We start from the raw sequence: 20,763 nt of genomic DNA on the forward strand, positions 1-20,763 counted from the left end.
TCAGATCATACCAGCTGACTAACCAACTAACTAATCATCCAACAAACCAAGTACCTAGCTAACAACTAACCAGCAGACTAACAAAAACTACCTAATCAACCAACCTAACCAATTTTCAACCTCTTTTTAAAAAAAAAATTAAATAAGCTTTTATTTAATTAACAATTAATAAATGGTTGGGTGATGGGACGTTGGTGCTGTTTCGCAACAAAACTTACTTGACTACATTAGTATCTTTTTATGCATGTTTGAATGCTTGAAGTAAAACAAAAACATAAACATTTACAGCCATGCTTTGTGCGTGTACATTTTCGGCTACAATGGTATCTAAAATTTGCAATTTGTGGAGTGACTGCAAAGTGGTTGGTGGCGTCTCAGGGCGAACTGCAGCTGATTAACATCTGAATGACTCGCGCCGATAGCATCTAACGGCAGCTCGCGTTACAGCACGTATCGAACCGTCCCGCAAACATGACACTCCATTTATAAGAAGGACCAAAGTGTGGCTCATCATGGGATTTAGTCAGATTTTTATTGGTTCTATTGAGTACAGCAGACGTGTAAAAACAGGTCAGTGTAGTGCTTCAGGTCAAAAACAAAAAGAAACTATAAAAACGTGTAGGAAACAACTTTTATATACACAATCCTGTACAATGGAGTTAATAAATAGTATTAGCATTGAGCTTGGGTTTAGCGTTTGGGCACTTGGCACGTCCAGCTTGTGTGCTCCGTCTGGTAAATAAAATCCCTCCTGGAAGACAACCAAGTGGAAGTTAGGTCACATTGACATGAGAATAATCCAGTAAACATGAGAGTTTTTGCAAAGAGAATACTATGTTTTTAAATTCATGCCCCAAAAAAAACACAAATATGTGGGTTGAGAATTATGGGAGTCACAGGCCTAATTTATGTAAAAGTTTTGGGTTTTTTTTGGGGGGGGGGTATTTTTATTTATTTATTTATTTTGGTGTAATGCAATCTCGAGCAAGTTTTTATTAGATGTAAACTAATTCATTATAAAAATTACTTTCATGTAATTATAAATTAATTAATAAAAAAATTCACTCATGTGTAGTATTCCGTTTTTGTTGTTATTTTGTTAGTTTTTTTATTTATTGTTGGGTTACTTTTATTTTTTTTCTCCTTTATTATGTATTTATTCTTATCATAATTGTCATAGGCCATGTATGTATGTAAAAGCCTTTTAGGGGAAGGGTATTTTTCTTTCTATAGTTTCTATATTTTATTTTATTTTTGTGTATTGCAATCTCTTGAGCAGGTTCTTATTAGACGTAAACTAATTCATTATAATAATTACTTTCATGTAATTATAAATAAATACATTAAAATTTTCACTCGTGTGCAATATTCAGTTTTTGTTGTTGTTATTTTGTTAGTTTTTGCATTGTTGGATTACTTTGCTTTATTTATTTATTCATTCATTCATTCATTTATTATGTACTATTGTAATTGGCAGAGATAGAAAATAACAAAGTACAAATATTTAAATACATTTTTCGGGGGGATCTGCACAATAATTGAGTACTGTGTATTTATTATTTTGGTGACTTTTAGTCCCTATATTTGAAAACAGATATCTGTACTTTCCACACATTCAATTCTACACAAGTAACTATACTTCTACTTAAGGGATACTTGACTCATTTAGCCATTTTCAGCAGTAAAAAGGTAACATTGATTTCAGCACAGGTGATGTCATCATTAGTTGACAGCAAGTGAAAAAAATTAATTTTTAAAGGTATTAATTGTACATTAAAAATAATGACGTTATCAAATTAATTCTGGACAATTTATTAACTTTTTAACTTTAAGTACGCAATGTGAGTACATTTCCCATATCTGTATGTTCCAAATAAAGCCTTCATTCATTTATTAATTTGCATCTATTCTATTTACTCTCCAAAAACACAGTCGTCACATACTGTTGCAGTACTCACTCTCTCCTGCGCGGGGCGACGTTCTCCCGACACAGCAGCCCCTCGTCGCACGGGCAGATCTGGTTGATGCTGAACGCCAGGCCGCCGTCGGGGACGTAGCAGCCGTCGCCGCGCATCAGCCGCCGCTTGCAAACGCGCTCGCCGTGGTGGCGGGCGCAACACATTGACGCCCCGCAGTCCCGGTCCACCTTGCATCGGGCGCCTGGGAGAAAAAAACGGGCGACATGGGGAGTGAGGAGAATGTGTCGAGTATCATGGAATGGAACAGACAGATGATATTTCAGATTGAGAAGTGATCATTTACCCTCTTGCCCGTTGGGAATGCTACGATGGCACTTCCCAAACATGCAGCTGAGGCCCCTCACGCACTGGGCGTCCCTGCGGCAGTAGTGCCCCTCCCCGCGGAGGGGCACGCACAGGCCGAAGTGGCGGTCGCAGGAGAAACCTCGGCCACAGGCCCTATCGTGCTCGCACGCCGACTGTGGACAAACGTGACACGTGTTCAGGACTTTTTGTCAAACTTGACGTGACTTTGAAAAGAAGAAATACGTCGTACCGTGGAGAGTCTGGCAGGAAGTGCGACGTCCCGCGGCTCCAAGGCCCTGTCTTTGGGGGGACTGTGCGGCATGTTTAGCATCCATGCCCAAATGTGCGCCTCGGCCCGTGCGAAGCACAAACACAGACTCGCCATCCACACGCTGGGCAACATGGCCGACAAAATGGAGGATTAATGGAGCGAGGTCAAGACGACACCGAGACGAGTTTTTTTACGACTTGTGGTCTGCTCTGTTGGCGGCGGCTGGAAAAATCCAAACGTCAGCAAGTGACAGTGACCGGGCTCCTCTCACTTTTATAAGGCTCCAGCGTGACCCCCCCACTGGTACCCCCTAGGCCCCCCTCCCACTGGGCTGTTTGTCCAAGTAGCGAGGGAGGAGGAGACAATTAGTTGTTAATGGATTAGCTAAGACGCCAAGTCACCGCCTGACGTCCCCCCAAAGTGGGGAAAGGCCAGGAGAGCTGACAACGGCGCATTTCGCCCCCAAAAACAATCTGGGGCCCCAAACACCCCAGCGCCCCCCCAACCTCAGACCCCATGCCGAGAACAATTTGCAGGAGTGCACCCTGCAGACGACCCCATGATCTCATTAAATGTAATTACCATCAGCTATTAGTTCTCAGGGGGGGACTGGGAGAGGGGGGCTGTAAATCGGGCTGAGAAAAACTTTTCAGATTCATTTTTCTTGGCAAAACAATTACAATTGACTGAATGAAGTTACAGTTACTGTTGCACTTGTCTGCACCCTTCATTTGCTAAAAAGAAGATGAATTATCAATGTTGCATTTCCTTGTAAAGGACAATATATTCATCTTGCACTTTCCTAAAAAGAAGACAAACTATTTACGTGGCACTTCCCAGGAAAGAAGACAACCCAGCAATTGTTGCACTTTCCAAAAAAGAAAAAAAAATGATGTTACACTTCCTTAAAAAAAAAATTGTTAAAAGCTATTGACCCGGCACTTTCCAAAAAGCAGAATAACTACAATATTGATGTTGCACTTTGCTAAAAAGAAAACAAACCACTGAAGTGGCATCAAAAAAGAGGTTAAAAAAGTATTTGTTTTCTATTATATGCTCTATTTTTTGAACCCATTCACTCCCAGCTATTTTCACTGAAGCAACCCCCTTCGCTGTTTTACTGGATTTTGACTGATTTTGCAAGGCCCACAGAATAATGCGTTCTAATGCTATAAAAACATGGAACCTACCAAAAGAGTCTCTTCCTTCATCAGGAAAAAAAATATTTCTATCCGTTTCCGTTTTGCAGCAATTAGCATTATAATATAGGTATATTTAATTATTATTCACAAACCTGTTGCAACATGGCCCTGGTTGATCTTTTATACTCTGCTGCCACCTGCTGACCTTTTTTGTAATAACTACCGTTGCTTTAAGCGACCTCTTCAGGTCAGAGGCTGCATCAAAGCCTTCTGTATGCTCTAGCATTAAAAAAATAAAAAATGTATGAATACATTTTTGGGACCATGTCAATATTAAAAAAATAGAAAGTTTTTATACGTTTGGGGGCAAATGCGTTAAAACAGTTGTCGATTAATCGATTAATCTATAATAATAATATAGTATTATATGGTTATATAATATATTTATAATAATAATTATAATAATTTTTTTGAGGACTTCATTTAGGAAACAATGTTCCCACTAAGGTGCTGCTTTTTTATTTTATTTTTCTTTTGAAAGATTCTTCCAGGGTTTTTTTTTTTACAGTGTACAGTAAAATGAATTTAGAATTGCGCACCTTTAGTGCAATACCACCTACAACTGAGCTCCAGTTGTAGTTATTCCCACACAGCAGAGAAAATATGTGAGTATTGAAGTGATGAAGAAGCTGTTTTATACTGTAGTACTGGCATTTTACAATGTACAGTAAGTTAGCACTAAGCTAGCATACTTTTATTAGACAACATAATACGTCTCGACCGTCCGTTGTAATGTTTAAATATACAATGTTTCATTTTCTCTTCTTTTATGTGCTAGTTAAAATGTACAAGTTTAAATGAAATGCTCTCTCTATCATAGATTTTGGGGTCTGAAAGGTATTCCCCCCAATAAACTGTCTTAAAACGAATTGTCTGCTAACCGTTGATTAGCATTCAGTACATTCCCTCAGACTGATGCCGGGATAAGTGCTCATTTGCATATCGTTGGCGGCAGACAGAAGTGATTGCTATCCTCCGCCGGCTACTTAAGTCCTTTATCAAAACATGCTAACAGACTAATGACGTAATTGCCGCTCAATTAGAAGACACAATGGCCGCAACTGGGCCCGTTAGCAATATGTAAATATTGACGAAAATGTGCAATTCTTGCGTATGATACAAACGCCATTTAAGTTTTGCAGGTGTATGTTTCTACGAAAAACGCATTTGGACGCGAGTGTGACAACAATGACCGCGTCGACTCCCTCCTCTTATCACGCTCCCCTAAGCACAGCATTCTTGTTGTCCATTCGTAGTGACACCAAGATGGCCCCCGCTTGTATTTGTTTAGCCGGCAGATAAGTGTCTCGACACGGTGGTGAACATGCTCCCCCAGTGTTTGTGACTCCGCTAATGACCTCCCTAATGAACGTGCGCCCTTTTCTCAATAAACATGGCAGCGAGGCGGGTGGGAGTGACAAAAAAAAAAAAACCTTCGGGGCAGGGTGATCTTTGCCCATTGTAATGGACCTTGACCCCCTGCAGGAAAGCATGAATGCTGGCCATAGTTGTGCAGGTGGGGGGGCGAGGAGTCTGCCCCCACCTTAGCCACCCTGCAAATCAAAACAATTGCACATTTGTACATTGTTGCACTATTTAGACTAAAAGCGCAGTCTATCTTTAACTCATTCACTGCCATTGACGGCTATAGACGTCAAAAATTCATTTGAACTATTCATATTAGTTTAACATTTTTTTCCTCTTTTGTTAACAAAGAGTATGAAAACTTGGAATTTTTTTGGGGGTACATTTATAACAGCTTTAAAATTTGTGATTAATCGTGAGTTAACTATTGAAGTCATGCAATTAATTACAATTAAATAATTAATTAAAAAATATTAAAATTTAAAATTATTGTCTGACGTCCCTAATTTTTAATAATCTTTTCTTTTTCTTTTTTTTATTAGGAGCATCAGGCAATTACATTTTTTTAATTTAAATAAATAATCACATGACAACTAGTTAACTCAAGATTCATTTAAATCTATCTAAATGTACAATAAAAATAAAATAAATAAATAATTTTTTTTAACTGTTTCTTTTCCACTTTTGTTAACAAGAGTATGAAAATTTAGACATTTTTTAAATCTTTATTTTTTAAAGAAAAGATTATGAAAAATTAGGGGCGTCAGGCGATGATCAATCGCCCCTAATTTTTGATAATCTTTTCTTTAAAAAAAATAAAGATTTAAAAAATGTCTAAGTTTTCATACTCTTGTTAACAAAAGTGGAAAAGAAACAGTTAAAATGAATTTTTGACATTTATTCAATGGCAGTGAATGAGGTAAGATACACTTTTTTTGTTTTATTACTTAAATATTAAAATATTTACCCTAAATACGACTTCGTGTATGCTTAGTGATAGACTAGTTTCCGACCCCCTGTATTAACTTTTACTTGAATTGTTTTCCAAATGTCATTTTTTAATTGCTAGTGAACATGATACTCTTCAAATGCGTCATTAAAATGAAGCTGAAGTTGACCGCAGGGAAAACTAAATAAATCTGTTTTTGTTTTCTAAGCAAACATTCTGTCATCAGTACTGCATTAATTTGTACTTCCCCTGATGATCAATCGCTTTACACTACTGCTGAAGAATGTAGAAAAACCACATGACACACTTATAGAAAAGAGTTAAAGGTGTGCCTATACGTCAATGTCAGGGCTCTTTGATGGACCTAACCTGTCTTTTATTTCAACCTCACACGAGGTGCTGTTTTTTGTCCCACTCGGCTTGATGTTCTCGATAGCCTGTTTCCAATTGGGACTAGAAAGGAGAGTGTGATTCCCGCCGTAATGGGAAACAGCCCCCGCATCTTTCCCCCTGTGCCAAGACTGGAACGCTACGAGGGAGACGACAAGAGGGCAAAGAGGACAGCGAAGTGAACCGTCGCAAATCAACGAGACTCTGACAGTGCATCAACAGTGAGTCAGTAGCGGGAGACCCAGAAGAGTCTTCCAGACATTGTTTGGTCATGAACGCGCATTTGGACAACATTTGTGCGACTTAGAGGGGGCCACCAAAAACAAGGGACAGATTTGCCGATCAATTAGCAAAGAAAATGTCACTACCCGACATCTCGTCTTGGTGACCAGAACATAAGAGATTTTCAGTGCAATAGATAGATAGGGGTTGGAAGCTGGTGTCTGTGGATCTCACTCTGCTTCATCTATCCTTCCTTCCTTCCTTTCTTTCTTTAGTCTCTCCTTTGGTCTCTTGAGGTCTCCCTAATTTGTTGGAATTTAGATGTTTCTGGGGTTGGTGAAAGACTCTGTGTGGTCGGTGCTGGATGTCACTTTCCTTTCTTTTCTTTGATCCTTCCTCGGGTCTCCTGACAACCTCTAGCTGGATTCTCAAGTATTCGGTTTAGGTGAACGGTATGGGATTTTTTAATAGGTTTTAGGTGAATTCATGAGTACACACTCACACATGCACACACACATGCACATACAAAATAAAAAATAAAAAATAAAGCAATGATGATGACATGTCGAATCGGTAAAATTACAGAATGAACAATACTGAGCTCTCACTCTCTCAAAAAAATTAAAATAAAATAAAGATAGATAGCTAGAGGTTGGGACGAGATGCCAAGTGCAAGGCATACAAAAGGTGAAGGTACACAAAACCAATCACAACGTTGTTACATTTGAATACTACTTTCTCAAGGACACCAAAGAAGACCCTCATGAACCAAATCGAAGGGATAAGAAAGGAGGCTAGGCGTGGTTGCTAGAGCGATGCCAAGTTGCTCCTGGGCATTGCCTAATTACACCAAACCCTCATAACTGGGACTTGACACACCTCGCTCATAAAACGTGCATGACTTTTGGTGTGAGCCAAGTATTGCAGACCGAAATAGCTGCTGTCTGTAGATGGTTACTGACGAGATGCCGTGTCGTGCCACTCGAGAAAGACACAGAACCCCCAATGCTCTGGGACATGGTCCCCGTTCCCTGACAAAAACGACCGCCTGCGGTCTTATCCCGAACATGCCAGTGAAGCAGTGATCCTCAATGCTTACAGCGGTTCTGTCTGACAGGATTTGTCTCGATTTAAACCAGATTGACCGCAGTTTGATACCAGTTGCGGGGCAAAAAGGGAGAAAAACAAGATGGATGGAGGTTGTAGCAAATAAATGAACACCATGTTCAGTGCAATTGACTATGATTGCCTTCTGCTGGGCTCCTTTCTTGTTCGACGCAATGTGAAAATGATCGTGCTCAGGTTGTCTGTTGATTTTTTGGAAACACAGTGGTTGGAAAAGTCTCCAAACATAGCGACCGAATGGCTGGCAACACGGACGCCGCTTTTGTAAACTAGCTCCTCTTTGCTCGCAGCCATGTTGTCAGTGGAAGCAGAGCAGACTAGGGACCATCTATTACTCATTTACTGCCATTGACGGCTATAGGCGTCAAAAATGTATTTTAACTATTTATATTTGTTTCACATTTTCCCACTTTTGTAAACAAGAGTATGAACATCTAGAAAAAAAATATTGTACATTTAGAACAGATATAAAATTTGTGATTAATCGTGAGTTAACTAGTGAAGTCATGCGATTGATTACGATAAAAAAATTGTAATCGCCTGACGCCCCTAATTTTTTGTAATCTTTTCTTCTTCTTTTTTTTAAATTGCGTCAGGCGGTTAAAATTTTTTATATCTTAATATTTTTAATTTTTTAATATCTGTTCTAAATGTACAATAAAACAATTTCTAGGTTTTCATACTCTTGTTAACAAAAGTGGAAAATATGTTAAACTAATAGAAATAGTTCAAATGAATTTTTGACGCCTATAGCCGTCAATGGCAGTGAATGAGTTAAGAATATTCATCAAGAATATTTTGATTGAAACAATCAAAAAATAATTTGCTACTAAAGCATCGTGATTAGGATAATGAGGTGGTCGTTGTAAAAAGTTCTCAACCTCGAGGGGTCCAAAAAGTTTGAGAAATCCCAGCCTAGAAAATGCATATCCATTGGCTTGTGTTTGTACTACAGTGTAATCGGATTTCAACTTAAACAGGTCTTCTTGAGGTCTGGACTACGATGAGTTCTGCACGAGCCCCGTGCTTCCTGCTTTTTCTTTGTGTGATCAGGATTTGTTTGTAAAAAAAAAAATGCACTGAAAAAAAAAAGCTTCTTATTCAAACACTATTAATTCCACATTACTCTGATTGGCCTCTACTATCATCTTTGATGAGTTACTGTTTACAGGTGGTCTCCATCACAGTCCATGTGGTGTTTTGGCTTCAGTTAAACATGTTTTCTTCCAAAATTTCATCACGTTTGTTTCGCTTCACACGAGGGGGTAGCCCCTCCCAAACTTCTCATTTTTTTGGCCCACTTCTATCTGAACAAGAAAAAAGAAAAAGAAAAAATATCTCCTCCTCTTGCAAACAGCCAGAGAGAAAGAGAGAGAGAGCTGCGTGGAGAGAGAAAGCGAGAAAGAGAGCGGAAGGAGAGCCTCCTCACTTGAGCTGTTTTGTCAACTCTCCCGCTGTCATGGAGCCGCCGTCCCAGATGTTCCCCTGAGGGAGCGCAGAGCGGAGCCGCAACAGCGAAAACCTTGGCCGAGGTGAGGGAAAGTCAGCGCGTGGGACGAGCGCAGGCGGCAAAAGCGGGGTGGAAGTCGGGACGAGCGAGCGAGCGGGGAGCGACGACGAGGCGGCTGGACATGCAGCTCGGCGGGCTTCTCCTCGTCTGTCTCCTCCAGGCTCAGCTGGGGACCCTGTGGACTCGCGGAGGTAAGCCCATCCACGCAGACACTGACCCCATTCCACATCATTCTTGGAAGATGAGATGCTTTTTGGCAGGTTGGATTCAAGGGAGAAAACAACAAATGCCCTGCTGTGGAAACCAGTCTGTTAAAGACTAAGGCTAAACCTGAAATCTTAAAGCCTTGAACCTAACACTTACTTTAAACCTAACCCATAACATGATGCTTTAGGCTTTTAAAATCAACTCAAGAACCACAATTTGGAGTTCTAAAGCATCTCCGGCAGATTTATTCAAGTCTCCTCAAAATGTGTCTCTTATCACCTAACGTCCTGTTTTTTGCATCTCCTATGGCGAAGCCGCCCTGTGTACTACTTACCGTCCCGTGCGCGAGCGTGTGTATGCGTGTGCGCGCGTACAGTATGTATTTCTGTTCTCCTTGGAGATGCCGTATTTTTAGCCAGACCCCGTTCTTCTTCTGCTCCTCCTCCAACAAATCAGTGATGCTCCACTTTCTTCCTCTGGCCTCCCCCGTGATCCCCCACCGCCACCAGTCCATCAGTTCCTGTGCCCATCCATGCCAGTAACATGATATGCATTTGGAGCCCGAGTCCAACAAATTGCTAATGCTAGATCCAGCCACGTCGAGTATTAGATCACCACAGTCATTTTTTTGCGTCAAACTTTGAACCGTCCCTGCAAAGACTGGCGTATGTCCATTTCTAAGGGGACACAGATGACCTAAAAAAAAAATTAATCCTGATTTCCAAATGTTTACAGATCATTACCTCCATTTCCAACAAGTGGTCCAACCTAACTCCGCTCGTCATCGTTCTATTATAGCAGTTTTCCAACCTTTTCCGTGCACCCCAAGAAAATGTTTAGTTTCTTTGACTCCCGCCAATACAAGAGAATGAAATGGTTCAAAACAGCAACATCTGAGAATTTCACTCCTTAAAAATGAAAGCTAGATAGCAAAATGCTAAATAAATAGGCTATTACTAGGGATAGACCGATTATCGGCTGGGTCGATTATCAGCATTTTGACAAATATCGGCATCGGCCAGTTTGAAGAATTATACGGCCGATAATAGATCCATTTAAAAAAAGTGTTCGGGGGAGAAAAAAAAATCTGGGAACTAATTCTTTTTTTTTTTATATATATAGATGCTTCTGACCCTGGGATCTCTGTGCACGTTCTGTTTTTGTTTGAAATTAAAACTAAGATACCAGTAAGTAAAATGTTAATACTTCCGATATTTTGAAATTTAAAAAAAACTTTATTTACTAGGGAGCTATTTATACTTACATTTTTATTTAACTTTTGAAGACATGCTACTGCCCCTTAACTAACTTTTTGTTAGAATTTTTTACGAACCCAAAACGCTGTTTAATAAACATATGCTTAATATAAATAATAAATAAATAAATAGAGTTTGTATATTTCCACATTTTTTATGCCAATATTTTCCCCTTTAGTGAAAATGAATATCGGCTCCAAATATCGGTTATCGGAGTCCTTAAATACTGATAATCGGTATCAGCCCTGAAAAAAACATATCGGTTTATCTCTAGCTATTACTGCAATAACTCCAACAAAAGACGTTAACAACAATGGACATCTTGTAAAAGCGTAGTTTGACAACTTTAGTCAATGAAAAAAACATTTTCAATCTGGTTTTAAACCCTAACCTCAAATCCTTTCATTTCCCAACTTAAACTACCCCAACAACAACAACCCTAAAACTCTCCTAACCTCCTATAACGCAACTCCTATCATACAATATACCAAAAAATGTTCGCGTCACACCCAAAATCAGACCCCAAATCCAAAACTGCCTAAACCCCAACCTTAAACCTTTCCTGACCCCCTCAAATGAAAAACTAACCTTGCCTGGTCCATTCATCCAAGTCAACATAATAAAAACTTAGCTACTCTGTTAAGGCATTTGCTAATCGTAGACTCCATTTAGCAGTGTTATTTATTGTTGACCTGAACCGCCGGACATTTTCTAATCCAAGTGGAATTATATCCTGTAAAACAAAAAAAACTAAACAGCCAAACGCAACCCCCAATTAGTTATCTGCAGTAAAAGGCAAAGAAAACAGACAAGTAAACCCTGATAAATCCGTCACATGAATACAACGGCGATTCGAGCTCTTTTCCAAGTTACAGTTTGTCCTTGTTATGACTTCAGCTGCCAGACTTCTGGCGCTTTTGTGGCTTCAGCCCACGCCAAGAGCACCTCGAGACATCTTGTAATACAGATCACCCACTCTTTTTTATGCACTGCTTTTCGCTCCTACCGTGTTCAGACCTGAAGACAATCGTCTTTTTTTCCCATTCAGACAAACCTTATGTGCCCTTCCCGTATCCTTTCTTCACCTCTTTCGGGAGGAAATGTATTTCTCATCCGCAGATTTTAGGGGCTTCCGAACAGCCGGAAAGAACATCAGCTTTTGTTTCAGCCCAGAAACTTGGCCGCGCTTTTCTTTCCGCGTTTCAAAAACACTTGTGAGGCCCTTTAAAAAAAACTGAAAATGTAACTTGTTTCAACGTCAACAGAACAGACTGATGGTTTTACTCCTCAAGCACGCTCTAAACACATCCATTTCCTCACAGCAAATCAGTCAGTGTTACATTTCTAGTGTTGGATCAAATATGCAGTAGGCAGTGTTATTTTAAAATGGTTAATAAAAAAGGAGCACTACCTTGGAACACACACGTAAACACTTTTCTAGTGTTAGATTTGACACTCTTAGTGTTAATCTAACACTCGCAATGTTGCTGTGCTGAATCGCTAATTCCTTTTTTTTTTTTTTTATTATTATGATTTTTTATTAAGAGCTCAGTATTGTTCATTCGCTAATTTTACCGATTTGACATGTCATCATCATTGCTCTCTTTTTTTTAATTATTATTATTTTTATTATTTTGTATGTGGGTGAGTATGTGCATGTGTGCGTGCGTTTAGTTCACGTAAAACCTATTAAAAATCCCATACCGTTCCCCTAAACCGAATACTTGAGAATCCAGCTAGAGTCGTGAGGTTGTCAGGAGACCCGAGGAAGGATCAAAGAAAAGAAAGAATCGCTTATTCCTCACAAGGGTGGCATTCAAACTTTTTTAGAAACGCACTTTAGTATTTGAAAAAATCTGCATGTGGCGGCGCCGTGGAAGGTTTACCGTGATAGAGCAGGGATCAATGTACATGAATGGTAGAAATCGTGAAAAGCGGTTTAAAAAGTGGTGGATCATCAAGAATTTTGAATTATTCCACTAAATATGTTAAAAATAATTAATAGCACATCATCAACGTTATCCAGACTGAGTAGCAGCTAACTACTAGTAGAATCCTGCTTTGACATGATGTCATCAGCTGATAGGGAGCATTATCGCCACCTAGTGTTCAAAGTGGGGCAAAATCGTGCACAAGGTGGTCACCAGGAACTTCTCTGGTTGTTTACCACCGTTACTGAAGTTGTCGCGCACCAGCGAGCACATGTCTGCCAGACGCTTCCCATAAGCCCCACCCACTGCTGAACTTCACTTCGCCCCCCCTTTCTTCACCGGCCTCTCACCCCCGCACACACGCAGGCGGCCGGACAAGCCTCAGTGTCAACACTACAAGTTTATGAAGCACTCTACAAGCAAAATAAAGTAATCGCGCACTATTTCCGGGGACGGGGACAGTCAGTCCTGCAACAACTAGAGAGTAAATTGATACCTCCATAAATATATTTATAATAGCGTATATTAACTCATTCACTGCCATTCAATTCATTTGAACTATTTCTATTAGCTGAAAGCCATGTCTAATATAGCAATATTGTTTTGGCGCCATTTTGTGGCATCTTTGGGCCAATGAAAATGCTTGATTTAGTTAAGACATAGCCTTGTCTAATAGGGAAAAAAAGTGCTTTGCTGCCATCGTGTGGCATCTGTAAGTAATTACAAAGCTATTTTGATTGGTGCCAATTACTCATGAGAATATTAACTCATTCACTATATTAACTATTTTTATTAGTTTAAATTTTTTCCCACTTTTGTTAACAAGAGTATAAAAACCTAGAATTTTTTTATTGTACATTTAAAACATATAAAATGTGTGATTAATTGTGAGTTAACTAGTGAAGGCATGCGATTAATTATGATTACAAATTTTAATCGCCTGACGCCCCAGATTAGTAATAATGTTTTATTTTATTTTTTGATTGTTTCAACCAAAATATTCTTGACGAATATTCTTAACTCATTCATTGCCATTGACGGCTATAAACGTCAAAAATTCATTTAAACTATTTCTATTAGTTTAACATGTTTTTCCACTTTTGTTGACAAGAGTATGAAAACCTAGAAATGTTGTATTGTACATTTATAACAGATATAAAATTAGTGATTAATAGTGAAGTCATGCGATTAGTTACAATTAAAAAAATTAATCACCTGTCGCCCCTAATTTTTAATAATCTTTTTTTTTTAATGAATTTATGGCAGTGAATGAGTTTAATAGTAAAAAAAAATCAAAGATCAATTTACAACAAAAATAATCCTGCTTGACAAAGACAGGATGCTGGAAATGGAAGCAAGCTATTCCAACGGCTGGTGCCGCCTAGTGGTGGGGTGGGACACTGCAGTCAACTCACAAACGCAAGCAAGCGTGAAAGCAGACGTGCCATCAATGAGGTTGAGGATAAATGACATTTGCAGCAGGAAACTCTGGAAACAATTGCTCCCTGTCTACATATGCTAATTAGGGAATTGTTTTACGATCTTCCCCATTACTCGGCTCAGTGCAAAACATACGCCCACGCATAAATTAAAGATTTCAGTGCTCCACCTTAAACAGTTGACTCTGGAAAGCAAATGCCAATAAAAAACAGATGTAACCACAAGCTCTGAAGGGTGTCACGGTGTTGCTTTAAAGCGCCTCTCGCACCTTCTTAAAGGCAACTTTCTCACATCATGGAATTGAAACGAGCTACATTTGACAAGCGAGTGTTCACTGTTTGTTGCCGACACAGAGAATAGAACCCCTCCAGAGAGGTCCGCCTTGACGAGGACCAGCCTCCAGCGGCCGAGAGGCGCCCGCAGCGCGCCATCGCCGCCGCAGGGCGGGAGATTGGACATCACTTTCCTGCCCGACAACATGAGCCACATAGTGGTAAGAGGCCATCGCTACGCCACACCAACAAGAACCTCTTGTTGACATGTGAACCATTAACAATGACTCAGTTGGACGCCAAGTGCCTGTTTAAGGGAGGGTTTGGAATGTAACTATCAAGCAGCTGCAATGCCCATGAATGCCCCTCACCTACGAAGCCCCCCCCCCCCCCTTCCCACCAGGAAGTGTCGATGCAGAGGCAAAAAGTGGGTCGCTAGCTGTATGTGGAACAACGCTGTTCCACTTTTCATTGCTCTCTGACACCAACAACGACTGCACTGCATCCATCAATAATGCCTTCAATTGCATCGCCAAGTAGATACGATTTGTGTGTTTAAAAAAAAATGGGGAAAACTTGACACAAAAAAAAGACCTTATACTTATAGTCCCACCATTGCTGTTGAGCTGCGTTTTGTCATCAGGAGGACTCGCAGCGCTACTACAGCTGGCAAAGTTTTGGCCCGGACGACGGGCGCACCCAAGACTTGTGGATAGACCTCGACTCGTTGCACACGAGCCAAGTCCGAATCCACGGCATCCTGTCCAACGCGCACCGGCAGGCGGCGGTGAGAGGCGTCGAAAATACACGCAAGCACACTTTAAAGCAGGGGTCAGCAACATTGAAGTGAACAGTGTGTTAGTATTAGCCTAATAAGGGCCTAAGAGCTCATTAAAGCTGCACCATAATACAAGAATATGACATATAGATTCATTTTCTTCTACTTTTCGGCTTACGGCTCTGGATTTTTTAAAATTATTTTTGGGGGGTCATTTTTCATACTTTGTTTTTATTTTTTTCTGTAATTTGTCATACTTTTTTCATACATTTTTAGACTTTTCTGCCTTACTGACAAATTTCTGACTCACTTCCTTTTTTGGGGACATTTTATGCCTATTTTAGACTTTTTCTTCTTGCCTTTTATTTTCTGACATTTTATAGCTACTTTTTAAATGTGTTCCTTTTTGCCTTAAAAAAAAAATAAAAAATCTGACTTTTTGGGCAATTTTATGTATATTTTACGGTAATTTTTGTGATTTCTTATTTTGTTTCTCGGACATTTTATGGTTACTTTTTGAACATTTTATTGTCTGGCTTTTTTATTCAATTTCCTGACATTTTTGGCAATTTCATGGACATTTATGATAATTTTCTGCTTTTCCTCTTACTTTTTGCACATTTTATGGTCACTTTTTGGATGAATTCTTATATTTTTGCACATTTTATACCTACTTTTTAAATGTGTTCTTTTTTTCTTCTTAAAAAATATTTGTTCTGACTTTTTGGGCAATTTTTTTGTAAGCTATATTTTTTGTTTTATGACATTTTATGGTTACTTTTTAAAAAAAATATTTTCTGCTTTCTTTAAATTCAATTCCCTGACATTTTTGGCAATTTCATGGACATTTATGGTAATTTTCTGCTGTCCCGCTTCCTTTTCACACCTTTTATGGTCACTTTTTTGACATTTTGAGCTAATTTTTAAAAATATTTCATCTACCGTTTATCTCTCTTTTTCTGACAACTCTGACATTTTTTAAATATTTTTATTATTTTTTAAATCTAAGTCATTCATTCATTTCAAGAATATTTAATCTAAAAAAATTGCAAAAATAAACATTTATATTTTAAATGTTTATTTTTGCAATTTTTTTTTTAAAAAACAATTTGTAAAAAAAAAGAAGGAGGAAAAAAAAGAAGAAATATTCATTTCTACTCATTTTTTTTAGAGCTCTACAGGGAGCCACAGGAGAGGGACTAAAGAGCCACATGTGGCTCCACAGCTGCAGGTTGCGGAACCCTGTAAAGCATTACAATGACTATATTTGGCTTTTTTCCCCAGAGGGTGGCACTTTCCTTTGACTTCCCATTTTATGGACACTACTTGAGACAAATCATCGTTGCGACTGGTGGTGAGTTTCATCTTAGTTTGACGTGTTATGAATGGTGTGCTGGGAGATTGTGTGAAATCAACAAAGCTACTATTCTGGTGTATGAACGGCAACAGGTGAAAACAGTTTATTTGTACCTCATGCCCTCTAGTGGAAGAGCATGAGTCCTGAGTGTCACTATTTGATGCGAGCATAGATAGATGAACAAAGATACATTATTCGTAGTAAATAATTGACATCATTTAACTCATTCACTGCCATTGACGGCTATAAACGTCAAAAATTAATTTGAACTATTTCTACTAGTTAAAAAAAAAATCCACTTTTGTTAACAATTGTATGAAACCTAGAATTTTTTTTATTGTACATTTAGAACAGATATGAAATTTGTGATTAATCGTGAGTTAACTAGTGAAGTCATGCGATTAATTACGATTAAAATCTTTAATCGCCTGACGCCCCGAATTTTTAATAATCTTTTCTCTTTTCTTTTTTTTATTCATTCACTGCCATTGACGGCTATAAATGTCAAAAATTAATTTTAACAATTTCTATTAGTTTAACAATTTTTTCCACTTTTGTTAACAATTGTATGAAACCTAGAATTTTTTTATTGTACATTTAGAACAGATATGAAATTTGTGATTAATCGTGAGTTAACTAGTGAAGTCATGCGATTAATTACGATAAAAAACTTTAATCGCCTGACGCCCAGAATTTTTTATAATCTTTTCTCTTTTCTTTTTTTTATTCATTCACTGCCATTGACGGCTATAAATGTCAAAAATTAATTTTAACAATTTCTATTAGTTTAACATTTTTCCCCACTTTTGTTAACAAGAGTATGAAAACCTAGATTATTTTTTTTGTACATTTAGAACAGATGTTAAATTTGTGATTAATCGTGAGTTAACTCGTGAAGTCATGCGATTAATTACAATTTTAAAAAAATAATCGCCTCTTGCCTTTAATTTTTAATCATCTTTTTTTTGATGAATTTATGGCAGTAAATGAGTTAATAATAAATAATTGTCTGTCAAATTAAGTACAAATCTATGATTTCCCACATCACACTGGTCGTAACTAACAAATGAAAGAAGCATTCTCATCCCGTAAGGTTTCATCTTCATGGGGGAGATTACCCACCGCATGCTGACTGCCACCCAGTACATCGCCCCCCTCATGGCCAACTTTGACCCCAGTTTCTCCATAAACTCCACCGTCAAGTATTCAGATAACGGTAAGCACGGATTGCGGCACGCCTCAGTAGAGTTTGGGAATTTCCAAAGAGAGAATTCTGGTGCGTCCAGGTCATCTGTTTGTGGTCCAGTGGGACAAAGTGCGGTTAAAGGACCGAGAGGCCGAGGGAGCTTTTACCTTCCAGGCGGCGCTGCACAGAAACGGAACTGTGGTGTTTAACTACAGAGAGGTGAGTTTGTTGTCTACGCATGCGCATCCGAATTCATCTTCCATTCAGAACAAACGCTTCGGTTGTCCAGGTCCCGGTGTCGGTTGAGAGGATTAACTCCACAGAGCATCCGGTAAAAGTGGGAATGTCCGACGCGTTCATGGCGCACCTCCCGTCAGCGCATATTGCAGGTCAGCTTCCTGTGAGCTCAGTTGTAAAAAGTAGCAGATCATACTATGCACACAAAGATGTCCGTCTTGGAAAATGTGTTTGCCTTAAAGATGCAAAGCAGAGGACCATCTATGAGTATCACCGCGTTGAAATCAACACCACCACGATCGTCAGCGGATCGGCATTTGAGTTCACGCCGCTGCCCAGTAAGTACCCCCAAAAAAATGGCAGGAAAAGCTGCCATCAATCCGGTAACTCGTTTCGCTTTTCAGCTTGTCTTCAACACACGTCCTGCGATCTCTGCTTGGGGTCCAACCTGACGAGTGGATGCGGGTGGTGCAACACGCTTCAAAGGTATGACCGCAGAAGTCTCCCAAAGGGTGACCGCCAAGAGTAAATCCTGCTTCCGTTTCAGATGCTCGGATGGAATCGACCGTCTTCGACAAGAGTGGCTGGATTACAACTGCCCCGAAGAGGTGAGACTTGTGAAGCCTACCCGCCGTCAATGTTCCTCAGCTAAGTCATGTGACATGTGGCGCCTCAGGCTGAAGGTGCGTGCGAGGACTACTACCCGCAGTCGCCTGAGGAATCGACACTCTCGTCCTCCTCATACTCATCAGCTGCTCCGACGTCATCTTCAGCCAAGTTCCGCAATGACGCGGTCACCAGGGGTGAGCTTGGAGTGGGCGCTAATTCATTCCTCCATTTTCTATAGCGCTTCCAAGCTCTTTTTTTCCCCTCTATTTTATATAGACTCTCTGTGTGATATTTTGTATTAGGGGCGTCAAAATTAGTTTAAATTAAATTCATCTAAATTAATTTTGAGTTAATTTCATTTAAAGCCTATACTGGGGGAATTCCAGTCGCAACGCAGTAGACACGTCCAAATCAAAATTTAGCAGTAATAAATTTAATAATAATGCATATATTTGTGGAGACTGGGGTCAAGTTGTATTTTACCATTTAAAAAATGTGCAGAATTTTACAAGTTACTTCATATGTCTTACAATTGCAACTATGCCATCTAGTGGCAGAAAAAGGACCAACACAAATCAATATCGTTTTTTACAGTACAGTCCATCTTTTTAATTTTAACTCAATTTTATGAATTATTATGAAATTACTGTATATATAAATATATAAAGTTGTTTTTATTTCCATGTATATTTATTATTATTATTATTATTATTTTTTTAATTATATCCATTTTGATTTTCCCTTTTATCTATTTATTTATTGAGTAATTATTTTTTTTATTTTGGCAGTTTTGGTCCTCCATAAAACGGGGTCTCACTTTAGTGAATTACACAGCTCTCACATAGCTGACTCTCACAAAAACAGAGCCTCCAGAGCACACAAGGATGACTGAGAATGCGGCCATCATCGCCGGTGTGGTTGGGGCTCTAGTGCTGGTGGTGGCGTTGACCTTGCTGGCTGTATACTACATTAACACGCACCCCACGTTGGCACCGCCCTTCTACCTAATGCAGGTGAGGATGCTCCATACAGAACGTCACAGGTACTTTTATTTATTATTTTATATTGCTGTAATGAGTTGACTGTCAGCGTCTACCGCAGCGACGGAGCAACAACTACTGGCCCGCCATGAAGTTCCGCAACCAGGACTGCCCGTCGGGCTACGGCGAGGTAGAGCTCACGGGTCACGAGAAAGAAGGTTTCATCGAGGCGGAACAATGCTGCTGAAGGCAGCCATCTTGAGGATGGTAACAGATGAACAGAAAATCCACTCACCAACCATTGGCGTCTGTTCCCGGTCATGTCGGAGTCTCCTTGACATCACACACACACCATACGTTGCAAGTTCTGAAGTGAAACGAAGAAAACAAAACATCAAATCAAAAATAAAATGTCAGTGTACAATACCTTCATACTGTATGGTACACTTCCCATCTGTGTTTTTAATCTGTCTTTTTAGTTGGAAAAAAAGAGAAAATGTGTTGATACAATATATTATTATAGTGATAACAAATTATCATTAAGAAACCGACATCCTTTCTGTGGTTTTATTTTTCATGTTCAAATATCTTTTATTAAAAATTATTTCAGAAAGTTTACTGCTGCTTCCCCTCGCGCACACACACACAACATGCTACAATTCTAAACAGCGTTTCACAAGAAAGTCGACACTTATTCTGTATTTAACGACTATTGGTTGAGTGAAATCATGTTACTAATACTACGTAATCACGTCTATAAATAAACTCTCTAAATCGACCTTCAACCGTTCGGTTTAAAAACATAAAACACAAAATGGCGCATGTGTAGTTTCACAACAAAGCACATTTTTACATTATACAAATATCACAGTAAAATAGCATACAAAAAAAGACAAAAGTTGTATACCATTACTGAAATGATGATGTCGTCTCTATTAACTTTATGTAAAATGTGTGCCTGCTTAATTGAACACGAAGCTACTCCACTTAAATGTAGCTTCTGCCATCTAGTGGAAGAGCATAAAATTGTTCTGCTTGACACCATATGTCAATGGCTTGGCTTGATGACGAAAGATACATGATTAGTTATGAATTAATTAATTTCAGACCAATGGATAATTTCCTGCGTCACATCTGATGATCTCTCACAATTTAACACAGTGGTTGGGAATCACTGGTGGTTTAATGTCAGAATAGTATACATGTTTTCCC

The 20,763-nt window shown here is 39.1% G+C and overlaps 2 protein-coding genes across 5 annotated transcripts; one reads left to right on the forward strand and one right to left on the reverse strand.

Annotated features, from left to right (window-relative positions):
* Positions 1 to 601: 601 nt before the first annotated feature.
* LOC147156884 (dickkopf-related protein 3-like) lies at positions 602 to 20,515 on the reverse strand. 2 transcript variants are annotated; one of them, XM_086065276.1, is made up of 6 exons: positions 20,459 to 20,515; positions 19,847 to 19,918; positions 2,515 to 2,757; positions 2,263 to 2,437; positions 1,959 to 2,160; positions 602 to 751 (listed from the first exon to the last, which is right to left on the reverse strand). In XM_086065276.1, exons 3-6 carry the CDS (start codon positions 2,665 to 2,667, stop codon positions 691 to 693), a joined length of 591 nt encoding a protein of 196 aa, XP_085921402.1. In that variant the 5' UTR covers positions 2,668 to 2,757; positions 19,847 to 19,918; positions 20,459 to 20,515; the 3' UTR covers positions 602 to 690. The 2 variants fall into 2 exon arrangements, with proteins under 2 accessions (XP_085921402.1, XP_085921403.1); XM_086065277.1 differs by lacking the exons at positions 602 to 751; positions 20,459 to 20,515 and having other exon boundaries at positions 1,955 to 2,160; positions 19,847 to 19,901.
* LOC147156885 (plexin domain-containing protein 1-like) lies at positions 9,140 to 20,169 on the forward strand. Of its 3 annotated transcripts, none has more exons than XM_086065269.1 (13): positions 9,140 to 9,489; positions 14,486 to 14,625; positions 15,051 to 15,191; positions 16,467 to 16,536; positions 17,633 to 17,755; positions 17,826 to 17,944; positions 18,015 to 18,114; positions 18,205 to 18,300; positions 18,367 to 18,448; positions 18,510 to 18,570; positions 18,639 to 18,765; positions 19,436 to 19,584; positions 19,661 to 20,169. In XM_086065269.1, exons 1-13 carry the CDS (start codon positions 9,420 to 9,422, stop codon positions 19,796 to 19,798), a joined length of 1,416 nt encoding a protein of 471 aa, XP_085921395.1. In that variant the 5' UTR covers positions 9,140 to 9,419; the 3' UTR covers positions 19,799 to 20,169. The 3 variants fall into 3 exon arrangements, with proteins under 3 accessions (XP_085921395.1, XP_085921394.1, XP_085921396.1); XM_086065268.1 differs by having other exon boundaries at positions 9,141 to 9,489; positions 15,048 to 15,191; XM_086065270.1 differs by having other exon boundaries at positions 9,142 to 9,489; positions 15,048 to 15,191; positions 19,673 to 20,169.
* Positions 20,516 to 20,763: the final 248 nt, after the last annotated feature.

This window comes from Leptonotus elevatus, chromosome 20, assembly GCF_054856555.1.
Source record: "Leptonotus elevatus isolate MCC_2025b chromosome 20, RoL_Lele_1.0, whole genome shotgun sequence".
Lineage (NCBI taxonomy): Eukaryota > Metazoa > Chordata > Actinopteri > Syngnathiformes > Syngnathidae > Leptonotus > Leptonotus elevatus.

What these genes read in the sequence shown, in the direction of transcription:
- LOC147156884 (XM_086065276.1), bottom strand. Translation starts at nt 2,667, where the DNA reads ATGTTGCCCAGCGTGTGGATGGCGAGTCTGTGTTTGTGCTTCGCACGG. An exon ending in TTCCTGCCAGACTCTCCACG is followed by an intron (nt 2,438 to 2,514) that starts GTACGACGTATT and finishes GTTTGTCCACAG; the next exon opens with TCGGCGTGCGAGCACGATAG. An exon ending in CATTCCCAACGGGCAAGAGG is followed by an intron (nt 2,161 to 2,262) that starts GTAAATGATCAC and finishes TTTTTCTCCCAG; the next exon opens with GCGCCCGATGCAAGGTGGAC.
- LOC147156885 (XM_086065268.1), top strand. Translation starts at nt 9,420, where the DNA reads ATGCAGCTCGGCGGGCTTCTCCTCGTCTGTCTCCTCCAGGCTCAGCTG. An exon ending in ACAACATGAGCCACATAGTG is followed by an intron (nt 14,626 to 15,047) that starts GTAAGAGGCCAT and finishes TTTTGTCATCAG; the next exon opens with GAGGACTCGCAGCGCTACTA. An exon ending in TGAGTTCACGCCGCTGCCCA is followed by an intron (nt 18,301 to 18,366) that starts GTAAGTACCCCC and finishes TTCGCTTTTCAG; the next exon opens with CTTGTCTTCAACACACGTCC.